Raw genomic sequence first — 26,542 nt, 5'->3', positions numbered from 1 at the left:
GAGGTGAGGGTCGCCAAAGGCCAAGTCTTTTCTTCTCCCAAAACCTCACAAGGGTTTGGACAGAGACTTGAGAGTGATGTGCAGCGGAGATGTCTACCCCCACTTCCCTCCCACCACGCCCTCCATCCTCCCCTCTTTTCTCCTCTTTGCCCTGTCGCCATCCTGTCCGTCCCTCCTTCTTCATCTTCCTCTCCTGCCCCGACCCTCCGTCCGGCCTTCCAGTCGCATTCTTTGTCCGGTCGGGGGGTGGAGGGGGGGTGCCGCTGAATCGGTATCAGTGGAGATGGGATTGATGCTGCGTCTCAATTGAGGGAAATGAGGTGATGACTCTGGACAATGGAGTCACACTCTCCTGCCTCCCCTCGCTCTGGCCGTCCAGCCACTCTATTAATATGCTAAAAGATAGGAGGGAGGCCAAGGCAAACCGCTGCCTGTTGTAGCAACAGAGTCTCAGGCATGTGTGCCATTCACTCGCCCCATCTAAGGCAGCCATGTGTTGTCCGCCGAAAAAAGAAAAGGTAGAAGTTGAGCAAGACATAAAAAGAGAATAGAAAAAAAAAAGAGAGCGTGTGCTTGTGTGTGCCTCGGCTTGTCAAGGGAAATCTCCTTCTCTCTCGCTCTGTCCTTCCCTCTCTGTATGCCAGTTGCCTTGCCTTTTGGGGCTTCTGGCCCGTTCACAAGCTGTCTCATTTGCATTATGAATGACAGTGAGGGGAGCTAACAAGGTTATTGGTCTTTGAGACGCACGCCTGTGACCACACGTGGAAAAAGGACCTACAGCAGTGAGCATTGGCAGCAGCACTGAGACTCTTTATTCCTCCTTTTCCAAGCGCTATGGGGTTTTTTCTTTTTTTTTTTTTCAGGGAGCACACGATTTACTCAGGAGATGGAAGAAAAGGGGCCGGGCTGGGTTGAAGGGGACTGGGTGTGTAGTGGGTGAGGGTGGTTGCTTTTCAGCTCCTTTACAAGCCAAGTGAACCCTCATTATCCAGGCCCCTGGTCATTAGTGAGCGCTGCCATCAAACCTGCTGCAAAGGAATGATTATTTATTAGCTTACTGCTAGATTACCAAATTAAATCGTCTAGAGCTAAATGTCCGCAGCCTCTTTTCATTGAATCTGTAAAATAAAAGGAAACGCAACAGATGTTTATTGAGGATATTTCTGGTTTATCAACTTTATATTGTCCGATAAACAGTTTTAAACGTTCTTTCGCTTGTTATTGTTGCATTTGGGTCGAAGACGGATTAAAAAAGAATTTATTTTTTCGATTTCAGATTTCAGCTTCGCCATGTACCCTCCATCCATGATTGCCACGGGAAGTGTCGGCGCGGCGATCTGCGGCCTGCAGCTGGATTCTGCCGACCATTCGCAGTGGGGGGACAATCTGACGGACCTGCTGGCCAAAATCACAAACACCGAAGTGGTGAGTTCCAATCGTTAAAGGCCCGATACATACGATTTAATGTAATGAAATCTTCAAAAAGTCTTAGAGTACTTCAGCCATATGAAAACACTGTGTCTTACCCTCTGTTGCAAAGCAGTTTGGTGGTCACGTGAAACTCAGAGTAAAGTTATGTTGTAAAAAATCACTTTTACGTTGTAAAAAATCAACACTATTGGGACCATTCGTGATGCAAAGTTATCTCTACTGTATAAAGGTTTTTATTCTATTGCGATCCAGTTTAGAATTTCATTCAGTTTTTTATCTGTTTTGTGCTACTCAATGGGCACGATAAGCTCAATGGACCCAAACTTACAACTACTGCTATCACATGGGAACTTCCTTGCTTGTGACCTAGGCTCCTGCCAAAGATTTGAGTGATGTCATCAGCTTTCTGTGAAATACAATGTCTTGAATAGAAGTTTACATTCATGCCCATCCCGAATGCTATCCAAAATGACACTGTTTCTTTGGGTGAAATCACAGTCAAGGTCATCACTCAAAACCATGCGGGAGCCAAGGTCTTAAGCAGCCTTATATACACTTAAATATATAAATATCTAAAAAGTGATGGATTAAAATTGAGTTTCACAAAAAAAGATGGGTATTTTTGCATCAATATGGCCGCACGTTATTTGAGAGACGACATGGTGTCACGCCACCCCTCATCTCTCCGAGATCCATTACCAAAGTGTAGGGCACCCCGAAGGAAACGTGGGTGCATCCCTCACGACAATCGGTCCTCTCTCGTCTGCTACGGTCCATAATGCATCACTGCTGGAAACCATGGCTCCCTCTGGTGCGAGCTGTGTGAAGTCTCGCTTGGCAGCGGAGGAAAAACAAATAGCTTGCCTCCACAGCACAGGACCTCGGTTGTGTTTAGACTGCAGGGTTTTGAGACTGGAGGGAATTTAGTTGCTCCGTGTATCTGCGATCAACCCCTTTTTTTTGCATTCCTGGATTCAGACAAGCCATGGCTCGCAGTAAACACAGAGGCATAGACGAGGGCATCGCTCCTAAATCATCATATATCTGGCTTTTCTATTACCGTCTTTAGGGTTATCGAACGCACAAGAACAAGCAGCACTTTAATAAAACACTCAGAGAATAAAAGGAAAGACACACGTGGATTCGTTCACGTGCACAAAAAGGGGAAATTGCAACTGTGATAGTTTTGCATAAACCCGACTGCTTTTTTTTTCCGCTTGAAAACATGAAGTACCTCATACGTCAATCCAACACCCAGGGGCCACCTAAACCGTCTTGTAGACTGCAGGCATCAAGGTGGTGGTTTCAGCAAGAGTCCAAATGTGTACACACAACTTACTGTATTTTGGATTTGGCCGGCGGTGTTCGGGCTCAGCAAGATGGTAGTTTAGAAACAGATTGGGGCAAACTGTGAACGGAAAACAAGTTTTGGCCAAGCTCTGCCGCCGCTGCCAACAGCATCATGGGCAACACCACCCCCTGGCTCACTGATGGCATCTGTGGTATCCAGAAATATGAGGTTTTCCAGTGGAATTGCGGTGGGACCGAGTCACCAGCATGAGAAACATGAGGAATGCGCGCAGTCTCGCTTACACCTGATGTGGCCTTTAAGGGGACAAACTGAAGTTTCAGAAGAGCTCAGAGCATTTTATTTCTCAATGGCCAAAACAGGAAGTAGGCCTAAGAGAACTTATTTAATGGCGACCACCACTTCCCGTATTTCATTTCAGCTACGCCATATTTTTAATTCACTTTTTTTGTTTCCCACAGCTTTATATCTTCGAGCCTATTTTTGCGACAGAGATTTCCGCCCTTGCCAAATTGTCAGTTTCGTGTTTTGCAGAGTAATGGGATTGCATGCTACAAAGATCTGCTTATTAGAGAAGTGGAACTCATGTGTTTCTCAGTGTGTGTCGGGATGTAGAAGAAAAGGTCACATTTTGAATTGTAACTTCAAAATTCAAGTCATGTGTCGACTCCTTATTTCCAGCGCTGGCCTCCGGAAATTTTAAAGATTCCCCGAGATACATAATGTGTGTCGTCAGTGTGTGTTTGCCGCGGCTCCCTGACCGCCGGGCCCTCCCAGAGTCGCTAATGCTCGTCTAGTGTGGTTCAGTCAGCAGTTAAAGCACATTCCACGGCTTCACACATTTCTTCCTTTTGGTTTTGTCTGTCTGTAAGACTTCCTCTCATCGCAAGTGTGGCAAAGGGCAGCCAGGGACGAAAAAGCCTGTTTTGAATTGTCAAGAGAGGCAGGATTGTTATGATTGGAATGACAAGAGAAAGTTAAGTGTGTCACTTGGACCTAGACTAGGCTAACTAAGCTAAGATGCTAACTAGCTTCTGCACCAACACAGGAGGACATTATGGAGAAAGTAATTGCTATCAACAATATTTCAAACGCTAAAAAATGTTAAATTATATTTGTAAAAGTTTATGTAGGGCATTTAGATTAGGTCAGACCGTCTGATATGCAGTTTATTTACTTTGCATCTATTTTTTAAGCCTGCTGTAAAAATAGAGTCTCAAATGTTAGCGAAACACAACAAATCAACTATAAAGTTCCCTTTTTTTAAAGATGCCTTTGGTGACAAAATGTCCCTCCCATGGTCGACACATAAACTGCCGCTGGCCTGCAAAAAAGAGCCGCTTTGAAAAGCGTATGGATGTTTCCAGTAGTCACACATTGAAGTCATTAAAGTTTCTCAAATAAAACTCATGGGCTTGGCAAAAGATGTCAAATTGCCGCTCTCAACAGTAGAGACGGCAGAGAATGTCTTTTTAGAAGTTAAAGCATGCATTTTTGTGGTGAGATGCAGGCAGTTCCTTTACATGTTCGGTGTTTCACTTAAGTTTCTCACAGGATTTCAGGGGTTTATGACCAACATGGCACATGTTAGTGGGAATGTATTTTGCGCGTGCACGACCGCACACATGTTGCGTCTGATGCCTTGTGAAGATTAAGAGTCAGACGCTGGTTGGGTTTCCTCCACGTCAGAGCTTGAAGAATCATTCCTCGGGTGGCGACAGCAGTGAATAGGTTTTAACGATTATGACCCGTGAAACTGTGGATGACCTCATTCAAATCACTAAAAAATGTTGTTCTTTTCTTGCAAATTTTCCTGAAGAGCCGGATAGTTGTGTTTAAAGATCACTATCATTATACGACACTAATGAAAAAAATCCAAAACAGAAACTAGATTATATTAAATGGAATGGAAACTTGCTTTGGACCTTGGCTCCGACAAAGATGCATGAAAAAAATGTCATCCATCTGGGTTTTTTATAGAATTTTATGGAATCACAAAAACACAATTCTAGAGTTTTGACACACGAGAACCCTTATGTTGCCTTAACACAATGGTTAAAAGTCTATATTGTGGTTTGTTTTACCAGTTTAAACCCCAACAAAATGACTAAATAAATTAATGTCAATGTGAAAGTGGAAGTAAGTTGGTGGTGAAGGAGGATTCTGTAATTATTTTAAAAGTAAATGCAGAATTTATTTAATCCAAAGTGAATCTTTTCTCATTGTTATTTTGACTTTTAAAGTATATACTTTATTGAATATTGTTTTGATTATTTAAGCACTTTGTGACCCTGGTCTGGAAAAGCGCTATATAAATATAAATGACTTACTTACTTTTCACTTGTATTACCTGTGAAAGGCATCTGTTTATGTATTACCGGTCTCAGCCAGCAGAGTGCAGTATACACCAGCCAACATTTTTTCACTTTAAACAAAGTCAAAGCTGTTCTTTAAAACGTGTGCTAAGGTGCAAGCAATTTTCCCTGTCGGCCCCCTCGCCCGCCTCCCCCCCTAATTACCCTGGTTAGCTGCTCTCACCTCCTGCATCCTGCTGTCCCCTCTGTCAACCATGCATCAGGGGAGGATATGGGAGCTCGGCCCTGTCGAGAGATTTCTCTCCCAGGTGGATTCTCGGATTGCGGCGGCGGCCTTTGATGGTGAAAGGCAAAACCGAGCCGGTGCCGCGTTGATCCCCTGCAGGCAGGCACCAGGACTGGCTCTCGTTAAAATAGCACCACCTTTGTGTTCCCACAGGAGGTGGATGTTATTAACATAGCTTTAGCACTAACTGTGTTCTCGAGCGCCGTCGTCAAGGCGGCTTTTGTTTTTTTGGACGTCGGGGCGGGCGGGACTTTGGTGACCCGGTGGTTTCTGTGCCGGGCCCGTGAGTGTGCGGCCATGTGAGCAGCAATCAAGCCGATGGAATGTCGGGAGATCTCTCCTTGTCTTGAGCTGCAACAAAAGACGGTGGTCATTTGACCCCCGACGCACTTACAATGGGGGTTCCAGTAAAAGAAACAGACGGACTTTGCTGTAACTTAACAACGTGTCTGGCTCGACAGAAGAAGAATCAGGCGCTTTAATGTAAGACATGGATGTGGTCTTCGCTAATCCATGCACTCTAGGGTGAATGGTACCCCATGTTAGGGGAATTTATTGACACACATACGCTTCTATGGATAATTCTGGGCTGTGGTTTTGGCCAGAATATTACATTTTTCTGACCAAATGTAGACTTTTTAAGTCTTGACAAAGCCGCCAAGATAATCCAGCTAATAGCATGTTGTTGTCATCTTGATTAAGAACCGGCTTGTTCGCGTTTTCTTTTCTAAAGCCAGATTATATAACATTGGTTTTGAGTTGTGATGGTCTGATGAAGCTTCATGAAGCAGTGTAATTATACTCAGAGTCCACTAGATGGCGTTCTCTGCCCTATTTTCCTTTGTTTTGAACAGCTGTTCTAATGAAACATTACATCATTTTTAAACTGATGGTGCCCCCTACTGACCTCTAAACAATATGACACTGCTTCATGAAGCTTCATCAACCCATCACAAATAGCTAGCGGTTGTACTATTGCTAACTTTGCGTTGTGAATTTTCTCGCACTTCCTGTTTGCTGAAGTATTTTTTAATTTGACAAAAAAAAAAACAACATTTTAGTGATACAAAAAGTGATAGTGATTTTGTTTTTTTGTGTGAATTATTTTGATGGATTATTACGACAAAAAGCTACTATGATTGTACTATGAATTTACGAAACTCATCTAAATCAATTGAGAAGTGCAATCATTTTTTGGGGGGATATTGAATCTTATAGGTAGTTTAGGTAGAACTTTATTGATGAAAATGGGTCTTTTTCTCCAAATTATCCACAGCAAATACAGCAATTTTTCATAAAAAATAATCAAAATAAAATAAAAACAAGAACAAAGATAAATTAAGGCAGAACAAGATGATACAATCTAAGTCTAAAGATAAAGAACATAGATCAAAGAAAAATAACAAAGAAAAAGGATACAAAGACTAACATAGAACAGAACATCATGATACTTTTACTCCACTCCTGCCCCCAAACTCAGAATTGTACAATTTAATAGCCCGAGGAATGAATGAGTCCCTGAGTCTATTTGTTTTGCACCTGGGAAGGAGCATTCGTGCACTCACTATTATGTTTGTTGATCAGCATACAATGTTGTTTTGCTAGCATCCTGCTGAAACAGGAAGGACTCAAAACCGGCCGCCATCAGGATGTCAACATTATCGCATCATTTTATTTGTCGTAAACATATGTTCCAAGGACCGCAGCACTAACCGCCGCCATCTTGTGTTTTTCCCGTCAGGACGTCCTGAAAGAATGCCAGGAGCAGATCGAGCGCGTGTTGGTCAGCAGCCTGCGAGAGAGTCGACAGCAGCACCAGCAGCAGCAGCAGACGCAACGCGGGCCCAGCAGTAAAGGCCTGGACGAGCTGGACCAGTCCTCCACCCCGACAGACGTCCGTGATGTCAACTTGTGAACCAGCAGAGGGCGCCCTTGCACACAGGATTTACGGAAGAAAAAGAAAAAAAAAGGAACAATGAAAAAAAAACAAAAAAACCTTCAACTTTCTCAAAAGCCGAAAAAAAGAACAAAAGAAGAAAAAAAGATAAAAACACAAGCCCTTGATGAGAAAAAAGAACAATGCTTGCTAGTTTTTTATTCGTAGATTCTCTGTTCTTCAAAACTCCTGCCCTTTAAAGATAGATATTTTTCTCTAATACACAACGAAAATTAGAATGAAAAAGAAACCTCTGTGGATATTCAGAAGGGAAACCAATCATATTTGCAGTCTGCCATTGATTGTATTGTACGATCTTTTAAGTTATACTCACTCTAGCTTGACGTCGAGGCTGTTGCTGAGTCTTTGTACTATCACTCTATTACTGGTCTGAGAGAGGACTGAGAATGTGACGGAGAGCGGTGTGCTAACAGTCAAATTCCAGGGAGGATATTATAATAATTATTAATAGTTTTTAGTAATTATTTCTTCTTTTTTTTTTTTATTATTGGATTTGAGTAGATCAATAAGCTCCATTTGTCAGGCTGCTTGTGTGAGTCAGTTTGTGGGCACAGTGTGCCTCTACCTATCGAGTGTGTGTGTGTGTTTGTGTGTTTGTGTGAGCGATCGGAATACCACATGAGATCCTCTATGTAGATTAGCAGTGAAAACTCTTGAGCGCGAGGCACTTGAGCAACAAGACGTTGCGTTTTAAAGACAGAGCTACATGTCCTGCTGTATAACAGGACGTCGGCGTTTTTTTTTTTTTTGTCCAGCGTGTCCAGTGATGACCAGCAATAAACTCCATTGAGACACGGAAGAGGAAGTGAACGCCTCTTTGAAACCCCCCCCCTTTTTTTTTCTTTTTTTTTTATCACCCGGAGGTCAGAGCTCGTGTGAAGGGTTTATTGCTGCCATTGATATATTCGGTGTTACAAGTGCGGTGTTTTCTACGTTGTGACGGGACTGTTTCAAGTCTTCAAAGTCGGGAGAGGAGAGAACGGGATTACTTGCAGTGTTGTACGAGAGCGGATGTGGGATGGCGTGAGCGACGCTGCTGCTCGCCGAGACGAGGCGAGAGCAGTCGAGAGTCTCTCTTTTTTAAAGCAGTTTAATGCTTAGTCGTGTCGGGGTTTTTTTTTTTTTTTTAAAGGACACGCCGTGAGGATAGAGCGAGGGGTGCGAAGAGGGACCTTTTTGCTCGAGAAAAAAAGTCTGGTTTTTCCAAATGGAACGTCGACTCCATTGTAGGAAGTGAGGCGTTTTGGATAAGTGGGTGTCCAGAGAGGTGAAGAAGAAGAGGAGGCTCCTCTGATGCAATAGAAAATCCTCCACCGAGAGGTTTTTCTATGACTATATATACGGGGTCATGATCGGATTGTCCAATAGAGAGGTGGCGTCGTCCTTGGTCACCTACCCTTTGTGGACAAGGAGACCGTAGATGAGTAGAGAGCAGGATGAGGCAAAAGTTGAGGTTTTCCTGGATGTTCTGGTTTCAAGAGGAACTGTACGCTGCCGGATCATGTCAGGAAGAACCTTTTTTGAGGGCAATTTTTACGAAAAGTTAAAGCTGATAAAATACTGTCAATGCATTCGGAGTCCCACATTGGGTTTTATTTTTATTTTTTTTTATTCGGCTGCCCTGTTTGACTTCAATGGAAAAGCACTTTGAGAACATGCTCCCCAGGAGATGATTACAATTATAACATTGGATGTTTGTTGGCGGTGATTAGATGTTTTCTTTTTTCCTTCTTCGCCATTTTCTTTGGTTTACTTTGTAGGGCTGGTTTCCCAATCATCAGTTATACCCTTAAAAAAAAAAAAAAAGCTTTTCCACAACTTGAGAAGAGAACATTCCAATCAAAAAGACAAACATTCCCATTTAGTTGGACAGGAAGCAGAAAGAAAAAAAAAATGGTGGGTACAGGAATTCGGAACCGCTGACGCTCAACGATCCGTGGGGTTCTGCTCTGTTTCCTTAACCATCGTCAAGAATTATTTTTTTTACTTGAATTTTTTTTTTTTTTCGTTCTATTTATCTGCATCACAGCCAGAGATATGGGTCACACGAGGGTGAACTACAAGGAAGGGTGGCGCTAACATCCGATATTTGCACATGTTCCGATCGATTAGGTTTTTTTTGTTTTTTTTTATAAATTGGAAAAAAGAGAAACAACTTTCGTTCAAAACCACCCTTAGTGATATGTGCTGCAGGTTCGTTTTTTTTTTAATCGGTGCTGGCTTGAATTTGCAAAAAGTAATGATCCGTCAGTCAATACATGTCTGAGCTATGCTGCTGCCAATCATCGGTGAAGGGGACGGACATCGAGGCGGGAACCACGGACACACACCATTCTTACAGCTGTGCCTGAGTTACCGGGAAAACAAAACAAATGTATGTGATATTGTCAAGCTGAAGGCAACTAGGTGACATGATTTTGATTTTTTTTTGCCATTTTGACAGTTTTCGTGTCCCCTTCATTTTTGTCGTTGCCTCTGTTTGCTGGATGTAAGCTCGCTCCCAAATTCCATGTTTGTGTTTATTTTTTTTTTCCTCTGCAATGCATTTGTTGCATGTGTTATATATTTTGACCACATTTCCAATTTGTGTTTGACATATTTAAACGGGGGGTGACCAGAAACCGCAAAAAGGGGTCTTTCTAAGATTTAGAGATACTGTATTCCAAAGTGAAGCGAGGACACGGGAGGAGGTGTGAAGACATCAAGATTAAATGTATTTTTATTGTTGAATTTTTTTGCGCTGCTAAAAGCTAAGAATTTGTTCCATTTATACAAAAAAAAAATAGTTGTGATGTGTCACTTAAGTGTGCTGCTATTTTATAAACGTTTGTATTATAATATAATTATTTTACTGCTTAAGAGATACATTCAGAAAAAAAAAGAAGTAGATGTGATAGAAGAACATGAAATGAGTATTCGACTGGAAATGTTCTTTGTACAGTTTGCTTAGATAGCATGTCCCCCTCCCCACATTTTGTATCTACTTTGCTCTTTTATTCCCAGTCACATTCTGCATTAGTGGTATTTCTCTATACCTCAGGTTTACTGGATCAAGCACACGTACAAATACAACTCATCAGCTATACCTCTGCAGTAAAGGAGCCTTCGGTGAAAAAAAAAAGACAAGTGGGGGAGGTAAAGAAAGCAGGAAAACAAACCGTGCAAGGCTTCTTCTCGGACTATCCTGGAGGGCGGTTGGGGGTGAAGGTTTTTATTTAAATTTTCTGGTGGGACTTCTGAGAGAGAAAGAACTTTCCCATGATGCGATGTATGTGAGAAAAATGTCAAAATGGGTTGTTTATCTGACACCACACGAAGGGTTGAGCTGCACCTGTCACCATGAATTCTTGGATATCTTCAAGCATTTCCCCCCTTTTTGAGTTGCCACCAGCTCTGCCAGCCCTCCACTCATTTTGTGTACCTCAAATTTTCTGTTGCACAACCTCTGTTCAATAAACGTCTGCTTTAAGGGGTGTGACACCACATCAGATTTTTCCCACACTGTGTGCAATTGTTTACAACTTCCTGTAAAATGGAAACGTGGAAATTAGGTCGTACTGCATATAACGGCATAACAAAGAAAAGATAATCAACGTATTTTTAATTTGTAATGTAAGAATTCACTGCCATTTAGAAACTATTCAACATCATAAATATAATAGTTAAATTAAAAGATGAGTTAAAACAAAAAATATATACTGCTGGACTATCGGCTTTGAATAGTGACATCTTAAATTTACATTAAAGATAGTAGTATTTGAATTAAGAAATTGGTTAAAAAAAAAGTATATAATAATGGGAAATAATATGAGTTGACTGGAAAAATTGAAATCAAAAGAAACATGAGATAAATATATTAAATATATTCTTTGTTTTAGCCAACATATATATTTCGTAGATTCTAAGAAACAGGTTCTAAGCTCATATGAAGCACAAACAATATTTTCTTACCTCTGCCAAGAATTTGAGCGGAAAGAAAAAGTTTTGTTATTCATATTTTATATTTAATAAAAATAAATAAATAACAATAAGCAGCAGTGCATTACAAATGTATAATTGAGTAATAAACTAGCAGTATCTTTAAAATATTAAGTAGAGATAACACATAAGAAACATTTAAAGTTAAACAATAAATATATACAGCAAAACCGACAGAGCCTTCATCTGTGTCTGGATATAATCAAATAGAAGCCATTTTTCAAAAACAAATTATGTTTTTAAGCTTTGAAATTTTCATTTTACACAATCAAGTAAGACACATATGAAGAGCAACTGTTTTTCCTACCTTTGGCGTGAATCCTTATTTTCTATTGAGTGTCACATAAAGTGAATATAAGAAAAAAATAGTTTAATTATTTATATTTTACATTGAAAAAACAATTAAACAATTAGCGGTAACGCTTTTAAAATATAAATGAAGGAGTTAATTATCATTAAGAAATAATTCGAAATAATATATACAATTTTAAAACGATAACCTCCACACAACCACAGTTTCACTGCAAGTAAACTAATTAAAATAAAAACAATAATAATAGTTTATATTTTGACAAAGTTTGTTATTGACATTTTTAGACTTAAATTGTATTATTAAAAATAAAAATAAAAATACAAGTTCAAATTAAAGATATATCGCTTGGTTTTGTTACCATAAGTCTCTGTATAGAGCCGCCGGAGGTTTCTGAGGCGCATATTAAAATGTTGGTCTAAGTTTGGTTCGACATGACAACCTTCATGTGTGGACTCACACTCGTGCGGCAGTAAGTACAGCCGACAGTGTTTTAAACTTAAAGTATCTGCAGTTTTCTTTCAGTGTTTTAGTTAATGTTAGTTTACTCTTAAGTTGGTTGACGTCATGTTAGCCTGAGTTAGCTGAATTAGCTGCTACTAGTCTGTTGTCACTTCTTAGCATCGACGAGGCTTTTACTTTCCCTGAATGTATTTTTTTAAACACCCTTTTAATACTTACATTCGCATTAAACGTAGGAACTAATTCGTGAAAACTCTTGTCACAACGTTTGAAGCAGAAATAGTCATGGTTGATATAATAGTTTACCTGTAGTGTAACTGTTTGGCCACCGGGGGTCACCATTGCACTTTCTTTTACCCCCTACGCTAATATTCACTAATGTTATTGTGTGAATGCTGGGAAGCATTCACACAATTGAGATCATGTTTTCTTCTGACCTAAACTTTGTGCCGCTTCTCCTCCCACAAATTTTATCTGATTTGAACCATTCAAGCTTTTATCAAAACAGCTTGTTTCCGAAATGCAGGCTATGTTCTAGCTTTCTTTTAACTTTTCCACTCTTTCTTTGATTCCTCTTCTTCTACCCCATTCATTTCAATGGGAAAAATCTTCAACTCATATCCAACTCCTTCCAGTTTGACCTACTACTTATACTTTTACGACAAATTCTACTACTACTTCCACTACTACTTCTACTACTAATACTACTACTACTTATACTTTTGCTACTAATTCTACTACTAATTTTACTTTTCTACTACTTCTACCTTTACAACTAATTCCACTTCTTCTACTTCAACTACTAATTCCACTAACACTTACACGACTACTTCTACTACCAATACTACTACTGCACAGCTACAGCTACAGCCAGCATTCACACTGCATTCTCTTCTGGAAATGCAATCTTTCTAGTTGCTCGTTTGTTGATAGAAGTTATAACGGTGAGGTAAGTTATTTTATTAAGTATTATTTTTGAGAATGTACATTGGGGAAACATTTTATTCTGCTTAAAACTGAAAATGTTAAAGGACAACATACAATTCTATCACATAAAATAATCACCAATATAATAGTTTTGTATTGTTTTCTTGCAGTGGAGAAACGCAATACAACAAAGATGGCCTGCTTCAAGGTAATATTTTTAATTATTGAACGTGTCTTGGGGTTGTTGTGTTAGTCACTGTGTTTTCTTGGCCTTCTAAAGCTTTTGAATTTGTATTTTAAACTGAGTATTGTTTTGTTGTGTAAGCGCTTAGTGCGTCCGGTCCGTGAAAGGCACTGTACAAATAAAGCTTGCTTACTTTAATTGCTATATTTGCTAAGATATTGCAATAATTGAGTTCCAATATTGCACTTAATTCCTGAAACATTCGTACATTGTCTTACAGGAAAACATGATGTAAACATATAAAACAGAATAAATATAATAACCAAAGAATAAAATCAAAGGAATTTAATCCATACCAGGTTACATAAGATTATACTCATAGTCAGTACTTTTTACATTAAGCTTCTTGATTGTTAATTATCATATTTGCCACCATGTCATTTATTTCCTCAATAAACTATATTCTCTACAGAGAAAAAGGTTAAGGGCTATAAGTAAATATAAAATAAAACAGGGCCCAAAACAGAACCTTATGGAACACCACAGGGTTCCTTCTCTAAAGAAGAAGATCTCTCTGCAAAGAAGTCTTCAGAACTCTGCAGCAAGAATTCTAACCCGCTCTAGTAGAAGAACTCACATTTCTCCAATCCTTAAAACTCTTCACTGGCTTCCAGTTTCTTTCAGGATCAACTTTAAAATTCTGGTTCTTACTTTCAGAGCTATTCATTGTCAGGCTCCTCCTTACATCACTGATCTGATCCAGCCTTACACCCCAGCTCGGGCTCTGAGGTCTGTGGATCAGAATCTACTTATGGTTCCACGCACACGGCTCAGGACCAGAGGAAAGAAATCTTTTCAGGCTGTTGCTCCTAAGCTTTGGAACGATCTTCCTCTCTCTTTGCGCTTGATGGATCTACTGACTCCTTTAAGAAACATCTTAAGACGTTTCTATTTGTTCAGGCTTTTCCTTGATTTTCTGGAACTCCTGTGTTGTTCTCAGTATTATCTTGATCTTTAAAGTATATACTTTTTTGAGTATTGTTTTGATTGTTTAAGCGCTTTGTGACCCTGGTCTAGAAAAGCGCTATATAAATAAATATTACTTACTTACTTACTTACTTACTTACTATACGTTTTAGTTTTTTTTTTCAATTTAAGAAGTTAAACACTGTGTCTTTGATGCCAACCCGATAAGTGTGTATTTATCTACGATGTATTAAAAGTAGCACTGCTTGATTTGGTGGAGCTTGTCATACTCTCTCATCTATCTGCTCCTACTTATCTTTCAGGTCAAAGCATTGACTTGCCGCTGTCAGATATCGGTCTGCAGCAGGCTAATGCTGCTGGAGAGTTCATAAAGCACGTCCACTTCAGTCACGTGTTTGTCAGCGACATGCTTCGTGCCAAAGAGGTATAAAGACTTGCTTCTGAAGTAGATAAATAATGTGATTTTTAAATAATAAACCTAATATCGCTTCCAGACAGCAGAAGCGATAACAAACGTCAACAGCAGTTGTTCTGGTTTACAATTGGTGTGTGATCCGTCGCTGAAGGAGATTGTAAGTCTACATCTAATTCTACATTTGTGTAATAAAAATATTCTTACTTGCTTGGTTATCTACTTGTTTCCCTCAGAGCTTTGGGGTAGCAGAAGGAGGACCCATGCATGCGGTCAAAGCCATGGCTGCAGCAGCCGGTCAGGTGTTTCCAGGCTTCACTCCTCCTGAAGGAGAGACTCAGGATCAGGTATGTGCTCCATGAAAGCTTGTGCTGAGCTTTGAATGAAAATTGCCGTTTGAAGAGTGAGACTTTTTTATATAGGGGGTGTGTATCGGCAACCTGGTGATACAATGCATTTCATGATACAGGGGCGCGACACAATATATTGCAGTACTGCAGAAACAAGGATATATTTGTAGTATTGTCGAGTACTTTACTCTGGTGTTGAAGATTTTACAGACCACATGACTCTTGACAAAGTCGTAACTGCTTTCATTTGTTTTCAAAACAAAATATAAATGGTAATATTGTAAATGGTTTTCTATGCTTATTAAGCAGCCACAGCACTTTACACCAAGTTACACATTCACCCATTCACACACACAATCACACATTGATGGGAGTAGGCTGCGACGCAGCGCTCCAGCTCAACCCTCGGGAGAAATCAGGGAAAGGTGTCTTGCTCAGGGACACAAAAATGTGTGCAAACATCAGCTTTAATGGCTTCTGGAGACAACCGTATCCTCTTGTCCTCAGTCATCGCTGGTATGTCGCGGGATTTATTTGTTCCTTTAGATGCAGAAAACTAAAATATTTACAACGCAGTAGTAATTTGCATATTAGTTGTAACTAAAATTATTAATTTTTTTTACACACTATTGACACATATGCCATAAAAAACGATGAAAAATAAATAAAACAACAAAAACATTGATACAATGTTGTTGAATATCAATAGTTTTTGTTGCGATATATCAGTGTTAATATATTTGCTGAGAATAATGATTGAAAAGAACCTTTCTTTATCCATATGAATCATGGGAACTATTATTGGAGCTCGCCTTATGGCTGTAGAACTATCTTGTGTCCGTATTAAACGTTTTTAATCTCTACTATGAGCAAGTAGGCGTCTTCTGTCACATAACTATGTAGTTTGTCACAAGTGTGTGTGTGTGTGTGTGTGTGTGTGTGTGTGTGTGTGTGTGTGTGTGTGTGTGTGTGTGTGTGTGTGTGTGTGTGTGTGTGTGTGTGTGTGTGTGTGTGTGTGTGTGTGTGTGTGTGTGTGTGTGTGTGTGTCAGCATGCAAGGGTTGGGCCACGGAAGTACGGATGTTCTATTTGAGAGCTGGCCTCGTCAGTATTTATCCAGATCCTGGCTTGGAAGTTAACTCGGGGCCACATGATGATGACGATGCATATATACCAAGATAGAATTGACGCGTGCAAATCGGAGAGCGCGACACACCTCCTTCCAACTCCCTCGGTGACAGGTTGTTGCATCAAGATGAGACTGGAGCGCATGTGTTTGCATGTTCATCCTCATCTCTCTGTGACACCATTGACGCACGCAACTTGAATACGTCTTTGCTCTGTTCAGGTTAAGCTGCGATTTAAGCGATTTTGGGGGGAAATGCTCCAGAAAATCGGGTCTGACCTTCAACCAGAGTTGAATGACGGCTGTTCTTCTGCTCTACAACAAACCGTCAGAGGGGAAGGGATCGCGTTCTGTGACCTTCCACTCCACGCCCTGGTGGTCTCCCATGGGGCGTACCTGTGTGTGGCTGTGCGCTATTTGGTGCAGGAGTTGGGCTGCACTTTACCACAAGGTGCAGATGAATCCAAGATGTTTGCCTTATGCCCAAACGCCGGCATTAGCCACTTTATTTTAACCCTGAGAAAAGAAGGTGACGGTGTGAGAGTGATGGGGTTAGAGTGTGTGTTCATCAACAAGGCAGGACATGATTGAAAGATCTTTTACGATACAGCAAGTTGTTTTAAATAAATATATATATATAATATATATATTAAAAAAATATATATACATATATATATATATATAAATGCAATGAAATGTTCTGTATCCATTCTCAATAAAGAAAACAAGCTTAACACAGGAAGTGATTTCATTTTTTGTGCCGTGTGTGTCTTTATTTGCAGCACCTTGATATTTGACCCCGGAGACACGGTTGCATCGCTCAGCGTCACAACTGTCGTTGTCGGGTTGTTCATTACATCCACCGTGGGCGGCTTTTGTGCCGTCCTTGTGGTTTTAGCTTCTATATTTGGCCCACTCGGACACGACGAAGTGACTGTGCAAGAAAATGAGTGACTAAGCTCGACCCGGTCCACAAGGACAGAACTGTTCAAAACCGAACAATCATCAAAACTGGATTTATTTTGTTTCTAGAACATCTCAGTTATAGTTTGTCGTACTGAAATCATCGTTTGTGTATTCTTACGTCTATTCTGAAACATAGTTACTATATGAAACTATTTAACTGTTTTTTCTTCACACACAAGGTAACAAAGGAAAATACTGTACATCTCAAAGTTTCTCTGAAAAGGGACATATTTAAGAAAGTGATGGTATCAACTTTTGTACTCTAAGGTGTTTTAGAGCCTCTGTCTGCCATTAAATTTAATTGATCTGAACTGTATTTCAACTGCTTAGTTGCAGGGAGTCACTGAGGCAGAACAGTATGTCAAAGTTAAGGTGTTTTAGGCCCTTTTTCTTTTTGCATTATTGTGTCTGTTGAAACAGGGTAGATAAACTCCCTGTTTACTTTTAGCAATTGATTTACGACAACAAATAATGTATTAAACTGTAGTTGTCAAAGATAAAATCTGTTCCTATTTCACGAGCCCTCAGAATTGTGTTGAAATATATTTAAAAGAATCAGTAAATGCAAAGGATTGTCAATTCACCTCACATGTCAATCCATAATCCTCCCAAATGTTCATCGTTTTCATCAATAAAGTTATCCTCGGTACTTCCGCTTATGGTTTATTTTTGCATAAACATTGTGATTTTCTATTTAATTTTTTTTTAACAGTTATGAAGTCACCGTTTCTTTAATTATAATAATAATAATTGTATTTATATGGCACTTTTTAAACCGTAGTTAGAAAGTGCTTTACATAAAAGCAAACAACTACATTTAAAAATGACAATACATTAAAACAGCACAGTCATCAAACTAGATAAAACGACACACGTTCCAGTTTCTAGGAAAAGATTATTAAATAAAATGATAAAAACACTGAAAATAAAGGAGAGTAAAAGCCCATTGATGAACTCAGTTAAGGGTTAAAAGGCCAACATTACATAAAAGCGAGTCTGTAAAAGTGTGTTTTTTTTTTTTAAAGGGATATTACAGACAGAAAATGGCATCACTCAAACCCTCGCTGGGACAAGGACTCAAAAAGATAAGTCAGACACAATTTGATATGATTTATTCTGTCTTTTTGGTTGTCAGGAAGGATCTGTATAACTAAAAAGGGAAAGGTTTAGGGTTTATCTTTTTTTAAACTGTTATTTAAAGTAAAGAAAAATGTGAAAAAACACAATATACTTCGTAGATTAGCTAGTCAATGATAGCTACAGTCACTCTGAAGTGAAATTAACCTGTAACACTTGTACGATATGGTTTGAAAATTCAATACGTTTCCAACTTGAATGCGAGTCTATAATTTTCATTTCCAAATTAAGCGTGTATTTTCGGACTGAAAAACCTTGAATCTTTGGAAATAAATGTATCTGTTATGTCTCAGATGGAGTCCATCTTGTCTGTTCCGGGGAATTCCTGTGCTCCACGACAAATTGCACAAAAATGTTATATTTATGTCTTTATGAAAAAATGTTGTGGCTGATGAATAAAAATAAATAAATAAATGGGAAATGGCACCGCTTTTGTTGAAAAGCCCAATATGTGTAGATTGTAGTGATGGTCTGATGAAGCTGGCGGTCTCTGCCCTATTTTCCTTTGCTTTGAACAACTGTTCTAATGAAACATCATTTTTAAACTGATGGCGCCACCTACTGACCTCTAAACAACATGACACTGCTTAATGAAGCTTCATCACTAGTAGCTTGTGTCCCTTACAAGCCTCCATACAAGAGAAGATAACATTTTATTGAGATTCCCGCATGATAAGTCAAAACTGAAATCAGAGACAAAAGTGACTCACAATAATAGCATTTTATTATTCACCTGTGAAACAACACAATATCAAATATATAAATAATAAAACATATTTTCTGTAAGAATTTTCTCTCGTCAATAAATATACATGTTTGTTGTTCCTTGTGCCTGCTGGTGTCCAGCACCTGACAAATAATGGCTCCTGGCGTACCATTGGTCCATTTGGTGAACAAATGACGCCCACGCTATTCACACAGTTCACACATATACAACACAAACATTGCCACATATGGCCCGTAGTTAAAAATTTAACCGACAAAGGAGGTTAAAGGACAGCGGGACGCAGGTCGACTCATGACTGTCAAAGACTGCATCGGCTTTTTGAAGAGGATGTGACATAACACCCCTCCTCAGCATTGTATTGTGTCAACCCTTTTTCTTTTTACATCATATTTTATCAGTCTTTTTCTTACACTCACAAAGTTTCTATTTAAATACATTTCATCTGTGAAGATTGCTTGAATTAGAACACCATGGATCTTTTTAAACACCTTTTCTTTTCTTGAAAAATACATTATCTTTAGATCTTTTTTGTAACGTATGAGTTTTAAGGTGATAAAACAGTCTGCAGTTTAGGTTTTTATTTAATTGATCAAGACATAAGTTTGAAGTTTAGATTCCTGGACCTTCAAACATTAGGTGCTGTTTTTCAGGTGTATAGTAAAGATTCTGAGGTTTGCTAATCTAATATTTGCAACAGATTGGTACCATTAGCAGAGTTAAAAAGACCATGTTTTTTTCATTGTCAAATTATTTGTGTGTGAAGCTTGATATCGACTTGACGTAAGGAATCTGCCGTTCTTGTTAATTCTGATAATCCGGTCTCTCAGTGGGGTTGTGCTCGGTCTGTCGGTTTGTTTTGACAGGACTCCCCGGCACACTAGGCTGGAGGACTTTAAGGGGGTCATCGCAGGAAGGGAGGGTCTCTTTAGACATGGATCCAGCCTGGTCCTTAACTGGTGGATCCATGTCTGGATCCTGAGGATCCGGCTCTGTACTTAAGGGGTCAGACGGGTTCACTTTACTACTCCGCCTTTTTCGTTTTGTCAGAGCGCCGAGCAGCTTTCGTAGAACCGTCGAGGGAGCTTTCGGCGACGCCTTTTGTCCAACCTGTCGTGTGGTTCCCTCGGGTCTGAACAGTCGACCGGAACTTAGAGAGTAAAAAAACTCACTGGGGTCCGACCAGATGCGTTGATAAAGGCAATCGTCTTTGTAGTTTTGTCTCTACGTAGCAAGAAAAAGAGGATATTAGATGAACTCTGGATTGTTTCTCATCGATCAATACTCACCGAGTTGTACAGCAGCCCGTCCGAGTCCATACACACAAACCCTTTTTCTAAACTGAATATTGACACGAGGTCGCCCGTGTCCCGTCTGACCGGCACGATTACTGTAATGAGAGGGAAGGACATGAATCATACTTTAGTTTAGCAAATGATTTGCATTGTTTCTTTGGAATTTCTCAGAGGCATCACTCAGTCTTACCACATGTTTACAACGTGGGTTAACTGGCCACACGCAACAGAACACAACATCATGCCACTGTGGCGCAATCTTCTTTAGTTTAGGGAAAGAAAAAAAAAAAGAAAATAGAGTTTAACTTGTTTGATCATATTTTTTTAAACTTATTTTTATCTTTTATATATATATATATAGTGGTAATAAATGTGCACTTTATTTAGGTGCTATTACAACCCATTATTCACATAGTTAACCTCAATCTTATTTATTTACAAGTGATTTGTTCTTATAGCTTAAAAAAAGGTTTAAGGAGTAAAAAGTTTCATTAATAACAAAACATTGGACTCACCCAGTGGTTGTCTGTCAAAGCCCTTTTTTATTGACCCGTTCAATTCTGTCCTAAATGGTCTCACGCCTCCTGATGTGGGATCATCTCCGATGTTCCTCAGCCGCTCCTCTGGATCAGGAATCCTCGGCTTACATTCACCCGGCACGCACACGTGGACCACGATAAGGAAAAGGGAGAAGGCAGCCGGCCGCATGATCGCTAGCGATGCGGAGATTCCTGGATCTCCGGCGGGCTGAGGGTGGGTTGGAAAGGCAGCTACTGGGTGAGGAGAAAGTCCAACCCGACTATTTAAACAAGGGGGTTGATAAACCGGCTCACTGATTTACCACGGTCACACAGAGGGCCTATTTTTCCCTGGAAGAGGATGGCCTGTGTGTCATCCCTGCAGGCTGTAACTGGTTGGGATATTCATGATGAAGGAATGCTGGCGAAAATACCTGCACATATTAAGACTGATATCCAGTTTGTCTCGACCTGAAAAGAATGGCATCTTTTTTAAAAAAGTTGTTTTGTTTCACATGTAGAACCTTTGGCTGAGATTATCTGACCCATATGAGGTCAGTGTAAAACTATTCATATCACATACAGTGCATTTGGAAAGTATTCACAGCGCTTCAGTTTTTCCACATTTCGTTATGTTACAGCCTTATTGCCAAATGGATAAAATTCTTGCAAATGTATTATGAATAAATTCAAGTTTTATTAATATGACGCCATAAGTTGGCACAACTATCTTTGGCAAACCTATGACTAAGGGTTCATTTGGACTGGTTGGACAATTGTCCTTCAGGATGGTTCTGACAAAGTGACCATTGGGTTTTTGGTCACCCCTGTGACTAAGGCCCTCCTTTTTTTCCGATCACTCAGCTGAGACGGGCCGGCCAGCTCTAAGCAGAGTCTTAGTGGTTCCAAGCTTCTTCCACTTCCACTTCCGCGAAGATTTTGCTTATTGTCTCAGTGTTATCTTGACCTTTTAAGTATTTATTTTATTGGGTATTTTTTGATTGTTTAAGCGCTTTGTGAGCCTGGTCTTAAAAAGCACTCTATAAATACTAATTACTTACTGACTTACTTACTTATTGGAACTTTCAAAACAGAGGACATTTTTCATTCACCTTACCCAGGCTTGTTCCTCGAGACAATCCTGTCCCGAAGGTCTACAAAAATGTACGGCTCGATGGAAGATTTTCCATTGCAGTACTGATACCAGTTCCTTGAGATACTTTTTTTGATACCTATTTTATCAGATCAGTTCTAATGAAAAAACATTACACAAAGTACAATTCTTGAGTTTGCTTTGGTACATTTCCACTCCAAACTGTTTACCTTTAGAAAGAACAAGTAAATAAGGAACAATTTCCTGTGCAAAGGAACACTAATTGACAAATCAATATGTTGTCTACATTTGTCAATAATTAGTAACACGTTCGTTTGTTTTTCAATACATTTTGTTTACTCGGCCTAACCTTGTGCTTGTTTTTTTATGTGAACTTACAGTACATTTTTTGTTCTATTTTAACCAAGTTTTCCAAGTAAAGCTGCAGTTAAAATAAAATGCAATAGAAAAGCTGCTCAAAGCAATATATTACAGAGCAGATAGTGACATCTAGTGGACTCTGAAAATTGTAAGACATCTTCATGAAGGCGGATCAACCCATCACTAGTTTTCCATTATACTAAGGCCTTTCTTTCTCTATCCTGTTTTTTTGGCTTGACAGCCTCTAATGTAAGTCACGCAGTCATGCTTAAGAATCCATGTGTTTTATCTGTACACTCTATAAAGTCGTGATGAAGCTCAGTGGTGAGACTTTGTTGTACCTCACTAAGAGAGAAGAGGGTAAGATCAGTTGTCCCTAAATATAAAAAACAAATCATCTAGAGTTTGTGTTTCATTTATTTTACCTGTAGTTTAAAGGTTGTTGTTGTTGTTGTTTTTTATTAACTTTTCTCAAAGGACTGCTTGACCACATGGACCAGTACTGTCCTGGGACCAGGATATGGGGCCACTGGGGAACAAAATTACTTTTAGTAATTAGTTAATGAGTAAATTAAGTAAATTTACTACATTTAGTCAAGCTTTAAATCTCAACATTTTGCTACATATCTAAAATTACTTCTTTTTTTTATGTTTGAAGTGTATTAAATATTTATATATATTCTTGATACATATCACTAATTTTATTCCGAAATGACCCCCAAGAGAACTTTTAGATACCTGCCATAGGAGGGCGCCAAAACATTGCATTTTCCCCCTTTTTTTCCAGATGTGATTAGTGTAGGGACGAGCAATTCTATTATTATACATACATTATATACAGTGACTGTTGTGAAGGACTGACAAGCCTAATAAAAAAGGGGGTAAAGATCCTTAATGTTAAGGGAAAGATTCAAAATATGGTGTGATAAAAGGTTAGGAACTAGATTGAGTGTATTTATGCCATGTCGTTATAAAAAGCGAGATGCACTAATGTTGTTATTTTATCACAATTCTTTCAAATTACTTTAAGGACCAAGAAATACACACAAAAAGAAAATAAAAAAGGATGGATCCCTGAACAAAGATTGTTATTAAGTTTTTTCAATAATGAAACTAAAAATACAAAAACCTGTCTTACTTATCTGCCTTAAAGTTTAACTCTTACCTCATGAAGGCACTTTTTCAACGTCTTAGAAACCAAGCATCAAAGCAGTTTATATAAAACCTCTTTTATTATCATGGTAAGAATACAATCGACTGCTGTGCACAGCACATACGTACAAAAATAAAAGGAAAACCATTTGAAATATATTGTTTTTACTTTTTCGCCATCCGCTTTTTTTTGTTGTTTATTATCCAGGAACAATGATTGGAGATGTTGCAAATGTACAATCATTTCAATAATCAGAACTAAGGCAGAAGGTGAGGTATATGTCTACAAAAGAGGAGGGGACCGGAGGAAGCACTTGTCCCTCAGTACAGGAATAGAAAGCTGAGAGACACAATGGCTCACAGGGACACACACACGTGTCACATTCACACAAACCTCCCTGTGAACCAACACCACTTTCAAGAACATTGGATTGTCCAACATAGTCCAATTTGGGAAGGTGAAAAAATTCAGAAATTTTATTTTCACGCTTCCTCCTGTTTCATCATACAACACTCTCTTCCTTCATAAAAACAACAATAACATGCAAAAAAAAATCATCTAGTTATCATCACAAACATGTCAACACTGAAAGACAGGCACACGTTGGGTGGCCAAATAACCCGAATAGATAAGTCATCATGAATAAGTGCTTTTGATGACCGCATCATCCGCATCCTTTCTATAAAACGTGCACACAGTTATGCATCTCAGTGAGTAATAAATAATGAATCATCACAGTCAAGCTAGTAGATTAAAAAGGACATCAACAACAGAATCCAAAGAATTACGACGGCAAGTCATCACCGCTTTAATGTCTAACCTTCCCAGTGAGCGTTTTGAATTCTTAGCTACAATGAAGCCCCGTGATCGATCCCCGATACAATCGCTGAAGACAACGATTGATCGGATTCTATTGCTGCTGCTACTTTGGAAGATATTCAACTATATTTGCGCCTTTTGCTCGACCTCGCTACTGAAGATAGAGTTTGCGATCTGTGCTTTTAGGTATTGCTCAGGAATATTATCACAAATATATGGAGTGACTTTTATATTGATTGGATAAAGCTTGAATTACCTGATGTTTTTGTATTTTAATTTTTTTTGACTCCTGTGCCTAAATGTTGAGGGTAGTGAAGTTGTTTCACTTTAGAAGGCTTTTCCACTTCTGCTATATTGTTAGAAAGATAACAAAATGGAGATTTTAGGAGCAACTGGGATGTCTTTAACACAGCAAATCAGAAAATAATTTTGCAGGTAAACAGCGCACTATAGTTCATGTTAAAGTGTATTCTTTAAGTCACCTGTCTATAAAATCTGACTATTGCCTCAATGATTCAACCAATTTAAAGCAGCAATACATTACAAATTATACTTTCCCTCACAGAAGTGGGTCAGATACAGTGTTTTTGAAGTAACCATGAAGATAAAATTAGAAACTAACACACATGTAGATTGCAACATATTTTGACATTGCAGTTACACTATTCCTACACCGGGGGGAGCTAGAAACAATTCTTTCAATCGTACATATTGCTGCTTTAATTATGATTTATTTCCAGTGCTTGTGATATATGTTGTTTCATTTAAGTCAGAACATGAGAAGCCATTTATCATAGAGAGAAACTTCAACAAGTTTAGACCACGTATTTTGCGTTGTCCTCACACAACAAACCAAGAAAAAACAAAATATCTGTAAATAAATGCTCGAAATAGATTGAAATCTGACTCTGACTCTCATACAGTAGGTCCTATACACACCAGTCTTGTGCTATACACCCCCTCATGCAAGTATTTGATGATGAATTCCATCTTTTTTTCAACATTTTGTAATGTATTTCTAACAGATGCAGCTTTGAATTAGACTGAATATTTGCATACTTGGCATCCAAACTGCTACTGCATTTTCACATTGCAGGTATAGCGAGTTAGTTCATTTTGAACACGACACTGACCCTCGTAAATACAGCGAGAGGACACACGTCGGCATTGACGGGATCACTTGCTACATAAGCAGAATAATGAGGTGTTCCTGTGCCAGTTTGCAGAAGCTGAGTCAGCGCTTTCCATCATACCACAATAAATGCCGATTTGACATCAACCAATTTAAAAGTGCCTTTTAAAAAAAGTACATGTTAAAAATAAATGTAAATAAATACACACATACATTCACATGACTACGTTTTCACTTCAAACACAAGACTCCTACTATAATGTGGCACGACTTCTAAACCGCGACATTTCGGAAATGCTGCCGACATAAATATCTGCAGGTAGAGTTGCAGCATCAAGGGGGGAGGTCAGGGGGTGGGGGGGTGACTGATTTCAGCAGCTCCCATGATGTCATGAGTTCAAGTTACCAGCGATGCTCCTTTTTCTAGCAAACATAGAAGCGTAACATGCTCGGGCAGTCGAAGAACTGCTTGAGCTGTGGCACTAGAAAAGATGGTGTAGTTAGGCACGGTGCTGTTGCAGGGGGGGGGGGGCTTTCATGCTTAGCTCTGTCAACACCTTCTCGAGGTTCCTACGGTCAAGACTCATAACAACAAACTTAGGTCAGTTGCTATGACTAGATCAGATTTTTTTTTTTTTAGATACGTTAATAAGATCGGCATACATTTGACATGTTTAATCTTCTTCCACTGTCTAATAGTTTGGACTTCCTGTTGATGATCTAATACTCGGGGGGCCAAATCTGCCCCGCAAAGTCATTTTATGAGGCCGCCGGATGGTGCGCTCAAAATAAATGTAGATTAATGTTCATGTTGATATCATGACCTATAAAGAATCTTAAGATAAGATAAGGAAAATATATTATCCAAGTCAACAATTATATAAAGACTTCCAATAAGAGAATGAAAAGAACATTTTGCAATACTATTTTGTGTTTTGCTCGTATACATTTTGTGACCAAAAGTGCGACGCATGTGTTCCAGGAAGTGGTCTGCAGCCCTAGAATCTGATGACACAGGAAGCCTTTTGAAAGTAACACCTTGAATAGCTCACGGGGTCAGACCCAAAATATCGTTTGACTAAAAAGCCGCTGTGAATTCCGCGCTGCTGTCTCACTTTCTTAATTGCTCTAATTATGGAAGGAAATAAAAACTGAGGAACCTGTGGCTCTCTTGGAATTGGGCTAAGGACCTCGGTGAGTCTGACGGAGTGATGAATTACATTGCAGTCCTATTCCTGGCCCAAGCAACACATTTCTTGCATGCGTGGAAAAGAAGGGAGGGGTGGTGGGG

General features: G+C 39.2%; 3 protein-coding genes across 5 annotated transcripts in view; 2 read left to right on the top strand and 1 right to left on the bottom strand.

The window, feature by feature from the left end:
• ccnd2a (cyclin D2, a) overlaps nt 1–10,788 on the top strand; it is a 111,143-nt gene extending 100,355 nt beyond the window's left edge. For both annotated transcript variants that reach the window (XM_087796842.1, XM_087796841.1), the window contains 2 exons: nt 1,277–1,425; nt 7,083–10,788. In XM_087796842.1, coding sequence (XP_087652968.1) covers nt 1,277–1,425; nt 7,083–7,256 — 323 coding nt within the window. In that variant the 3' untranslated portion in view covers nt 7,257–10,788. The remainder of the gene's footprint in view (nt 1–1,276; nt 1,426–7,082) is intronic.
• Nucleotides 10,789–11,975: 1,187 nt separating this feature from the next.
• tigara (TP53 induced glycolysis regulatory phosphatase a) lies at nt 11,976–16,725 on the top strand. Of its 2 annotated transcripts, none has more exons than XM_087797522.1 (6): nt 11,976–12,058; nt 13,146–13,183; nt 14,449–14,570; nt 14,641–14,718; nt 14,795–14,905; nt 16,256–16,725. In XM_087797522.1, exons 1-6 carry the CDS (start codon nt 12,021–12,023, stop codon nt 16,622–16,624), a joined length of 756 nt encoding a protein of 251 aa, XP_087653648.1. In that variant the 5' UTR covers nt 11,976–12,020; the 3' UTR covers nt 16,625–16,725. The 2 variants fall into 2 exon arrangements, with proteins under 2 accessions (XP_087653648.1, XP_087653649.1); XM_087797523.1 differs by lacking the exon at nt 16,256–16,725 and adding an exon at nt 14,981–15,117.
• A 2,117-nt stretch (nt 16,726–18,842) lies between these two features.
• Nucleotides 18,843–20,961, bottom strand: LOC148073865 (uncharacterized). The gene is made up of 3 exons (XM_087797809.1): nt 20,671–20,961; nt 20,150–20,250; nt 18,843–20,084 (listed from the first exon to the last, which is right to left on the bottom strand). Exons 1-3 carry the CDS (start codon nt 20,861–20,863, stop codon nt 19,665–19,667), a joined length of 714 nt encoding a protein of 237 aa, XP_087653935.1. The 5' UTR covers nt 20,864–20,961; the 3' UTR covers nt 18,843–19,664.
• Between the last annotated feature and the right edge of the window lie 5,581 nt (nt 20,962–26,542).

The sequence above is a fragment of the Callionymus lyra genome, chromosome 8 (genome assembly GCF_982586985.1).
Source record: "Callionymus lyra chromosome 8, fCalLyr1.hap1.1, whole genome shotgun sequence".
NCBI classification, from domain to species: domain Eukaryota; kingdom Metazoa; phylum Chordata; class Actinopteri; order Syngnathiformes; family Callionymidae; genus Callionymus; species Callionymus lyra.
The sequence above is the reverse complement of the archived record's forward strand: the minus strand, read 5'-3'. Positions and strand labels throughout refer to the sequence as shown.

Excerpts from the sequence above, each read along its gene's own strand:
- LOC148073865 (XM_087797809.1), bottom strand. The coding sequence starts at position 20,863 with ATGCGGCCGGCTGCCTTCTCCCTTTTCCTTATCGTGGTCCACGTGTGC. Across the intron at positions 20,251-20,670 it reads CTTTGACAGACAACCACTGG|TAATCGTGCCGGTCAGACGG; the intron begins GTGAGTCCAATG and ends CTCTCATTACAG. Across the intron at positions 20,085-20,149 it reads ACGGGCTGCTGTACAACTCG|AGACAAAACTACAAAGACGA; the intron begins GTGAGTATTGAT and ends CTTGCTACGTAG.
- tigara (XM_087797522.1), top strand. The coding sequence starts at position 12,021 with ATGACAACCTTCATGTGTGGACTCACACTCGTGCGGCA. Across the intron at positions 12,059-13,145 it reads GGACTCACACTCGTGCGGCA|TGGAGAAACGCAATACAACA; the intron begins GTAAGTACAGCC and ends GTTTTCTTGCAG. Across the intron at positions 14,906-16,255 it reads AAGGAGAGACTCAGGATCAG|GTTAAGCTGCGATTTAAGCG; the intron begins GTATGTGCTCCA and ends TGCTCTGTTCAG.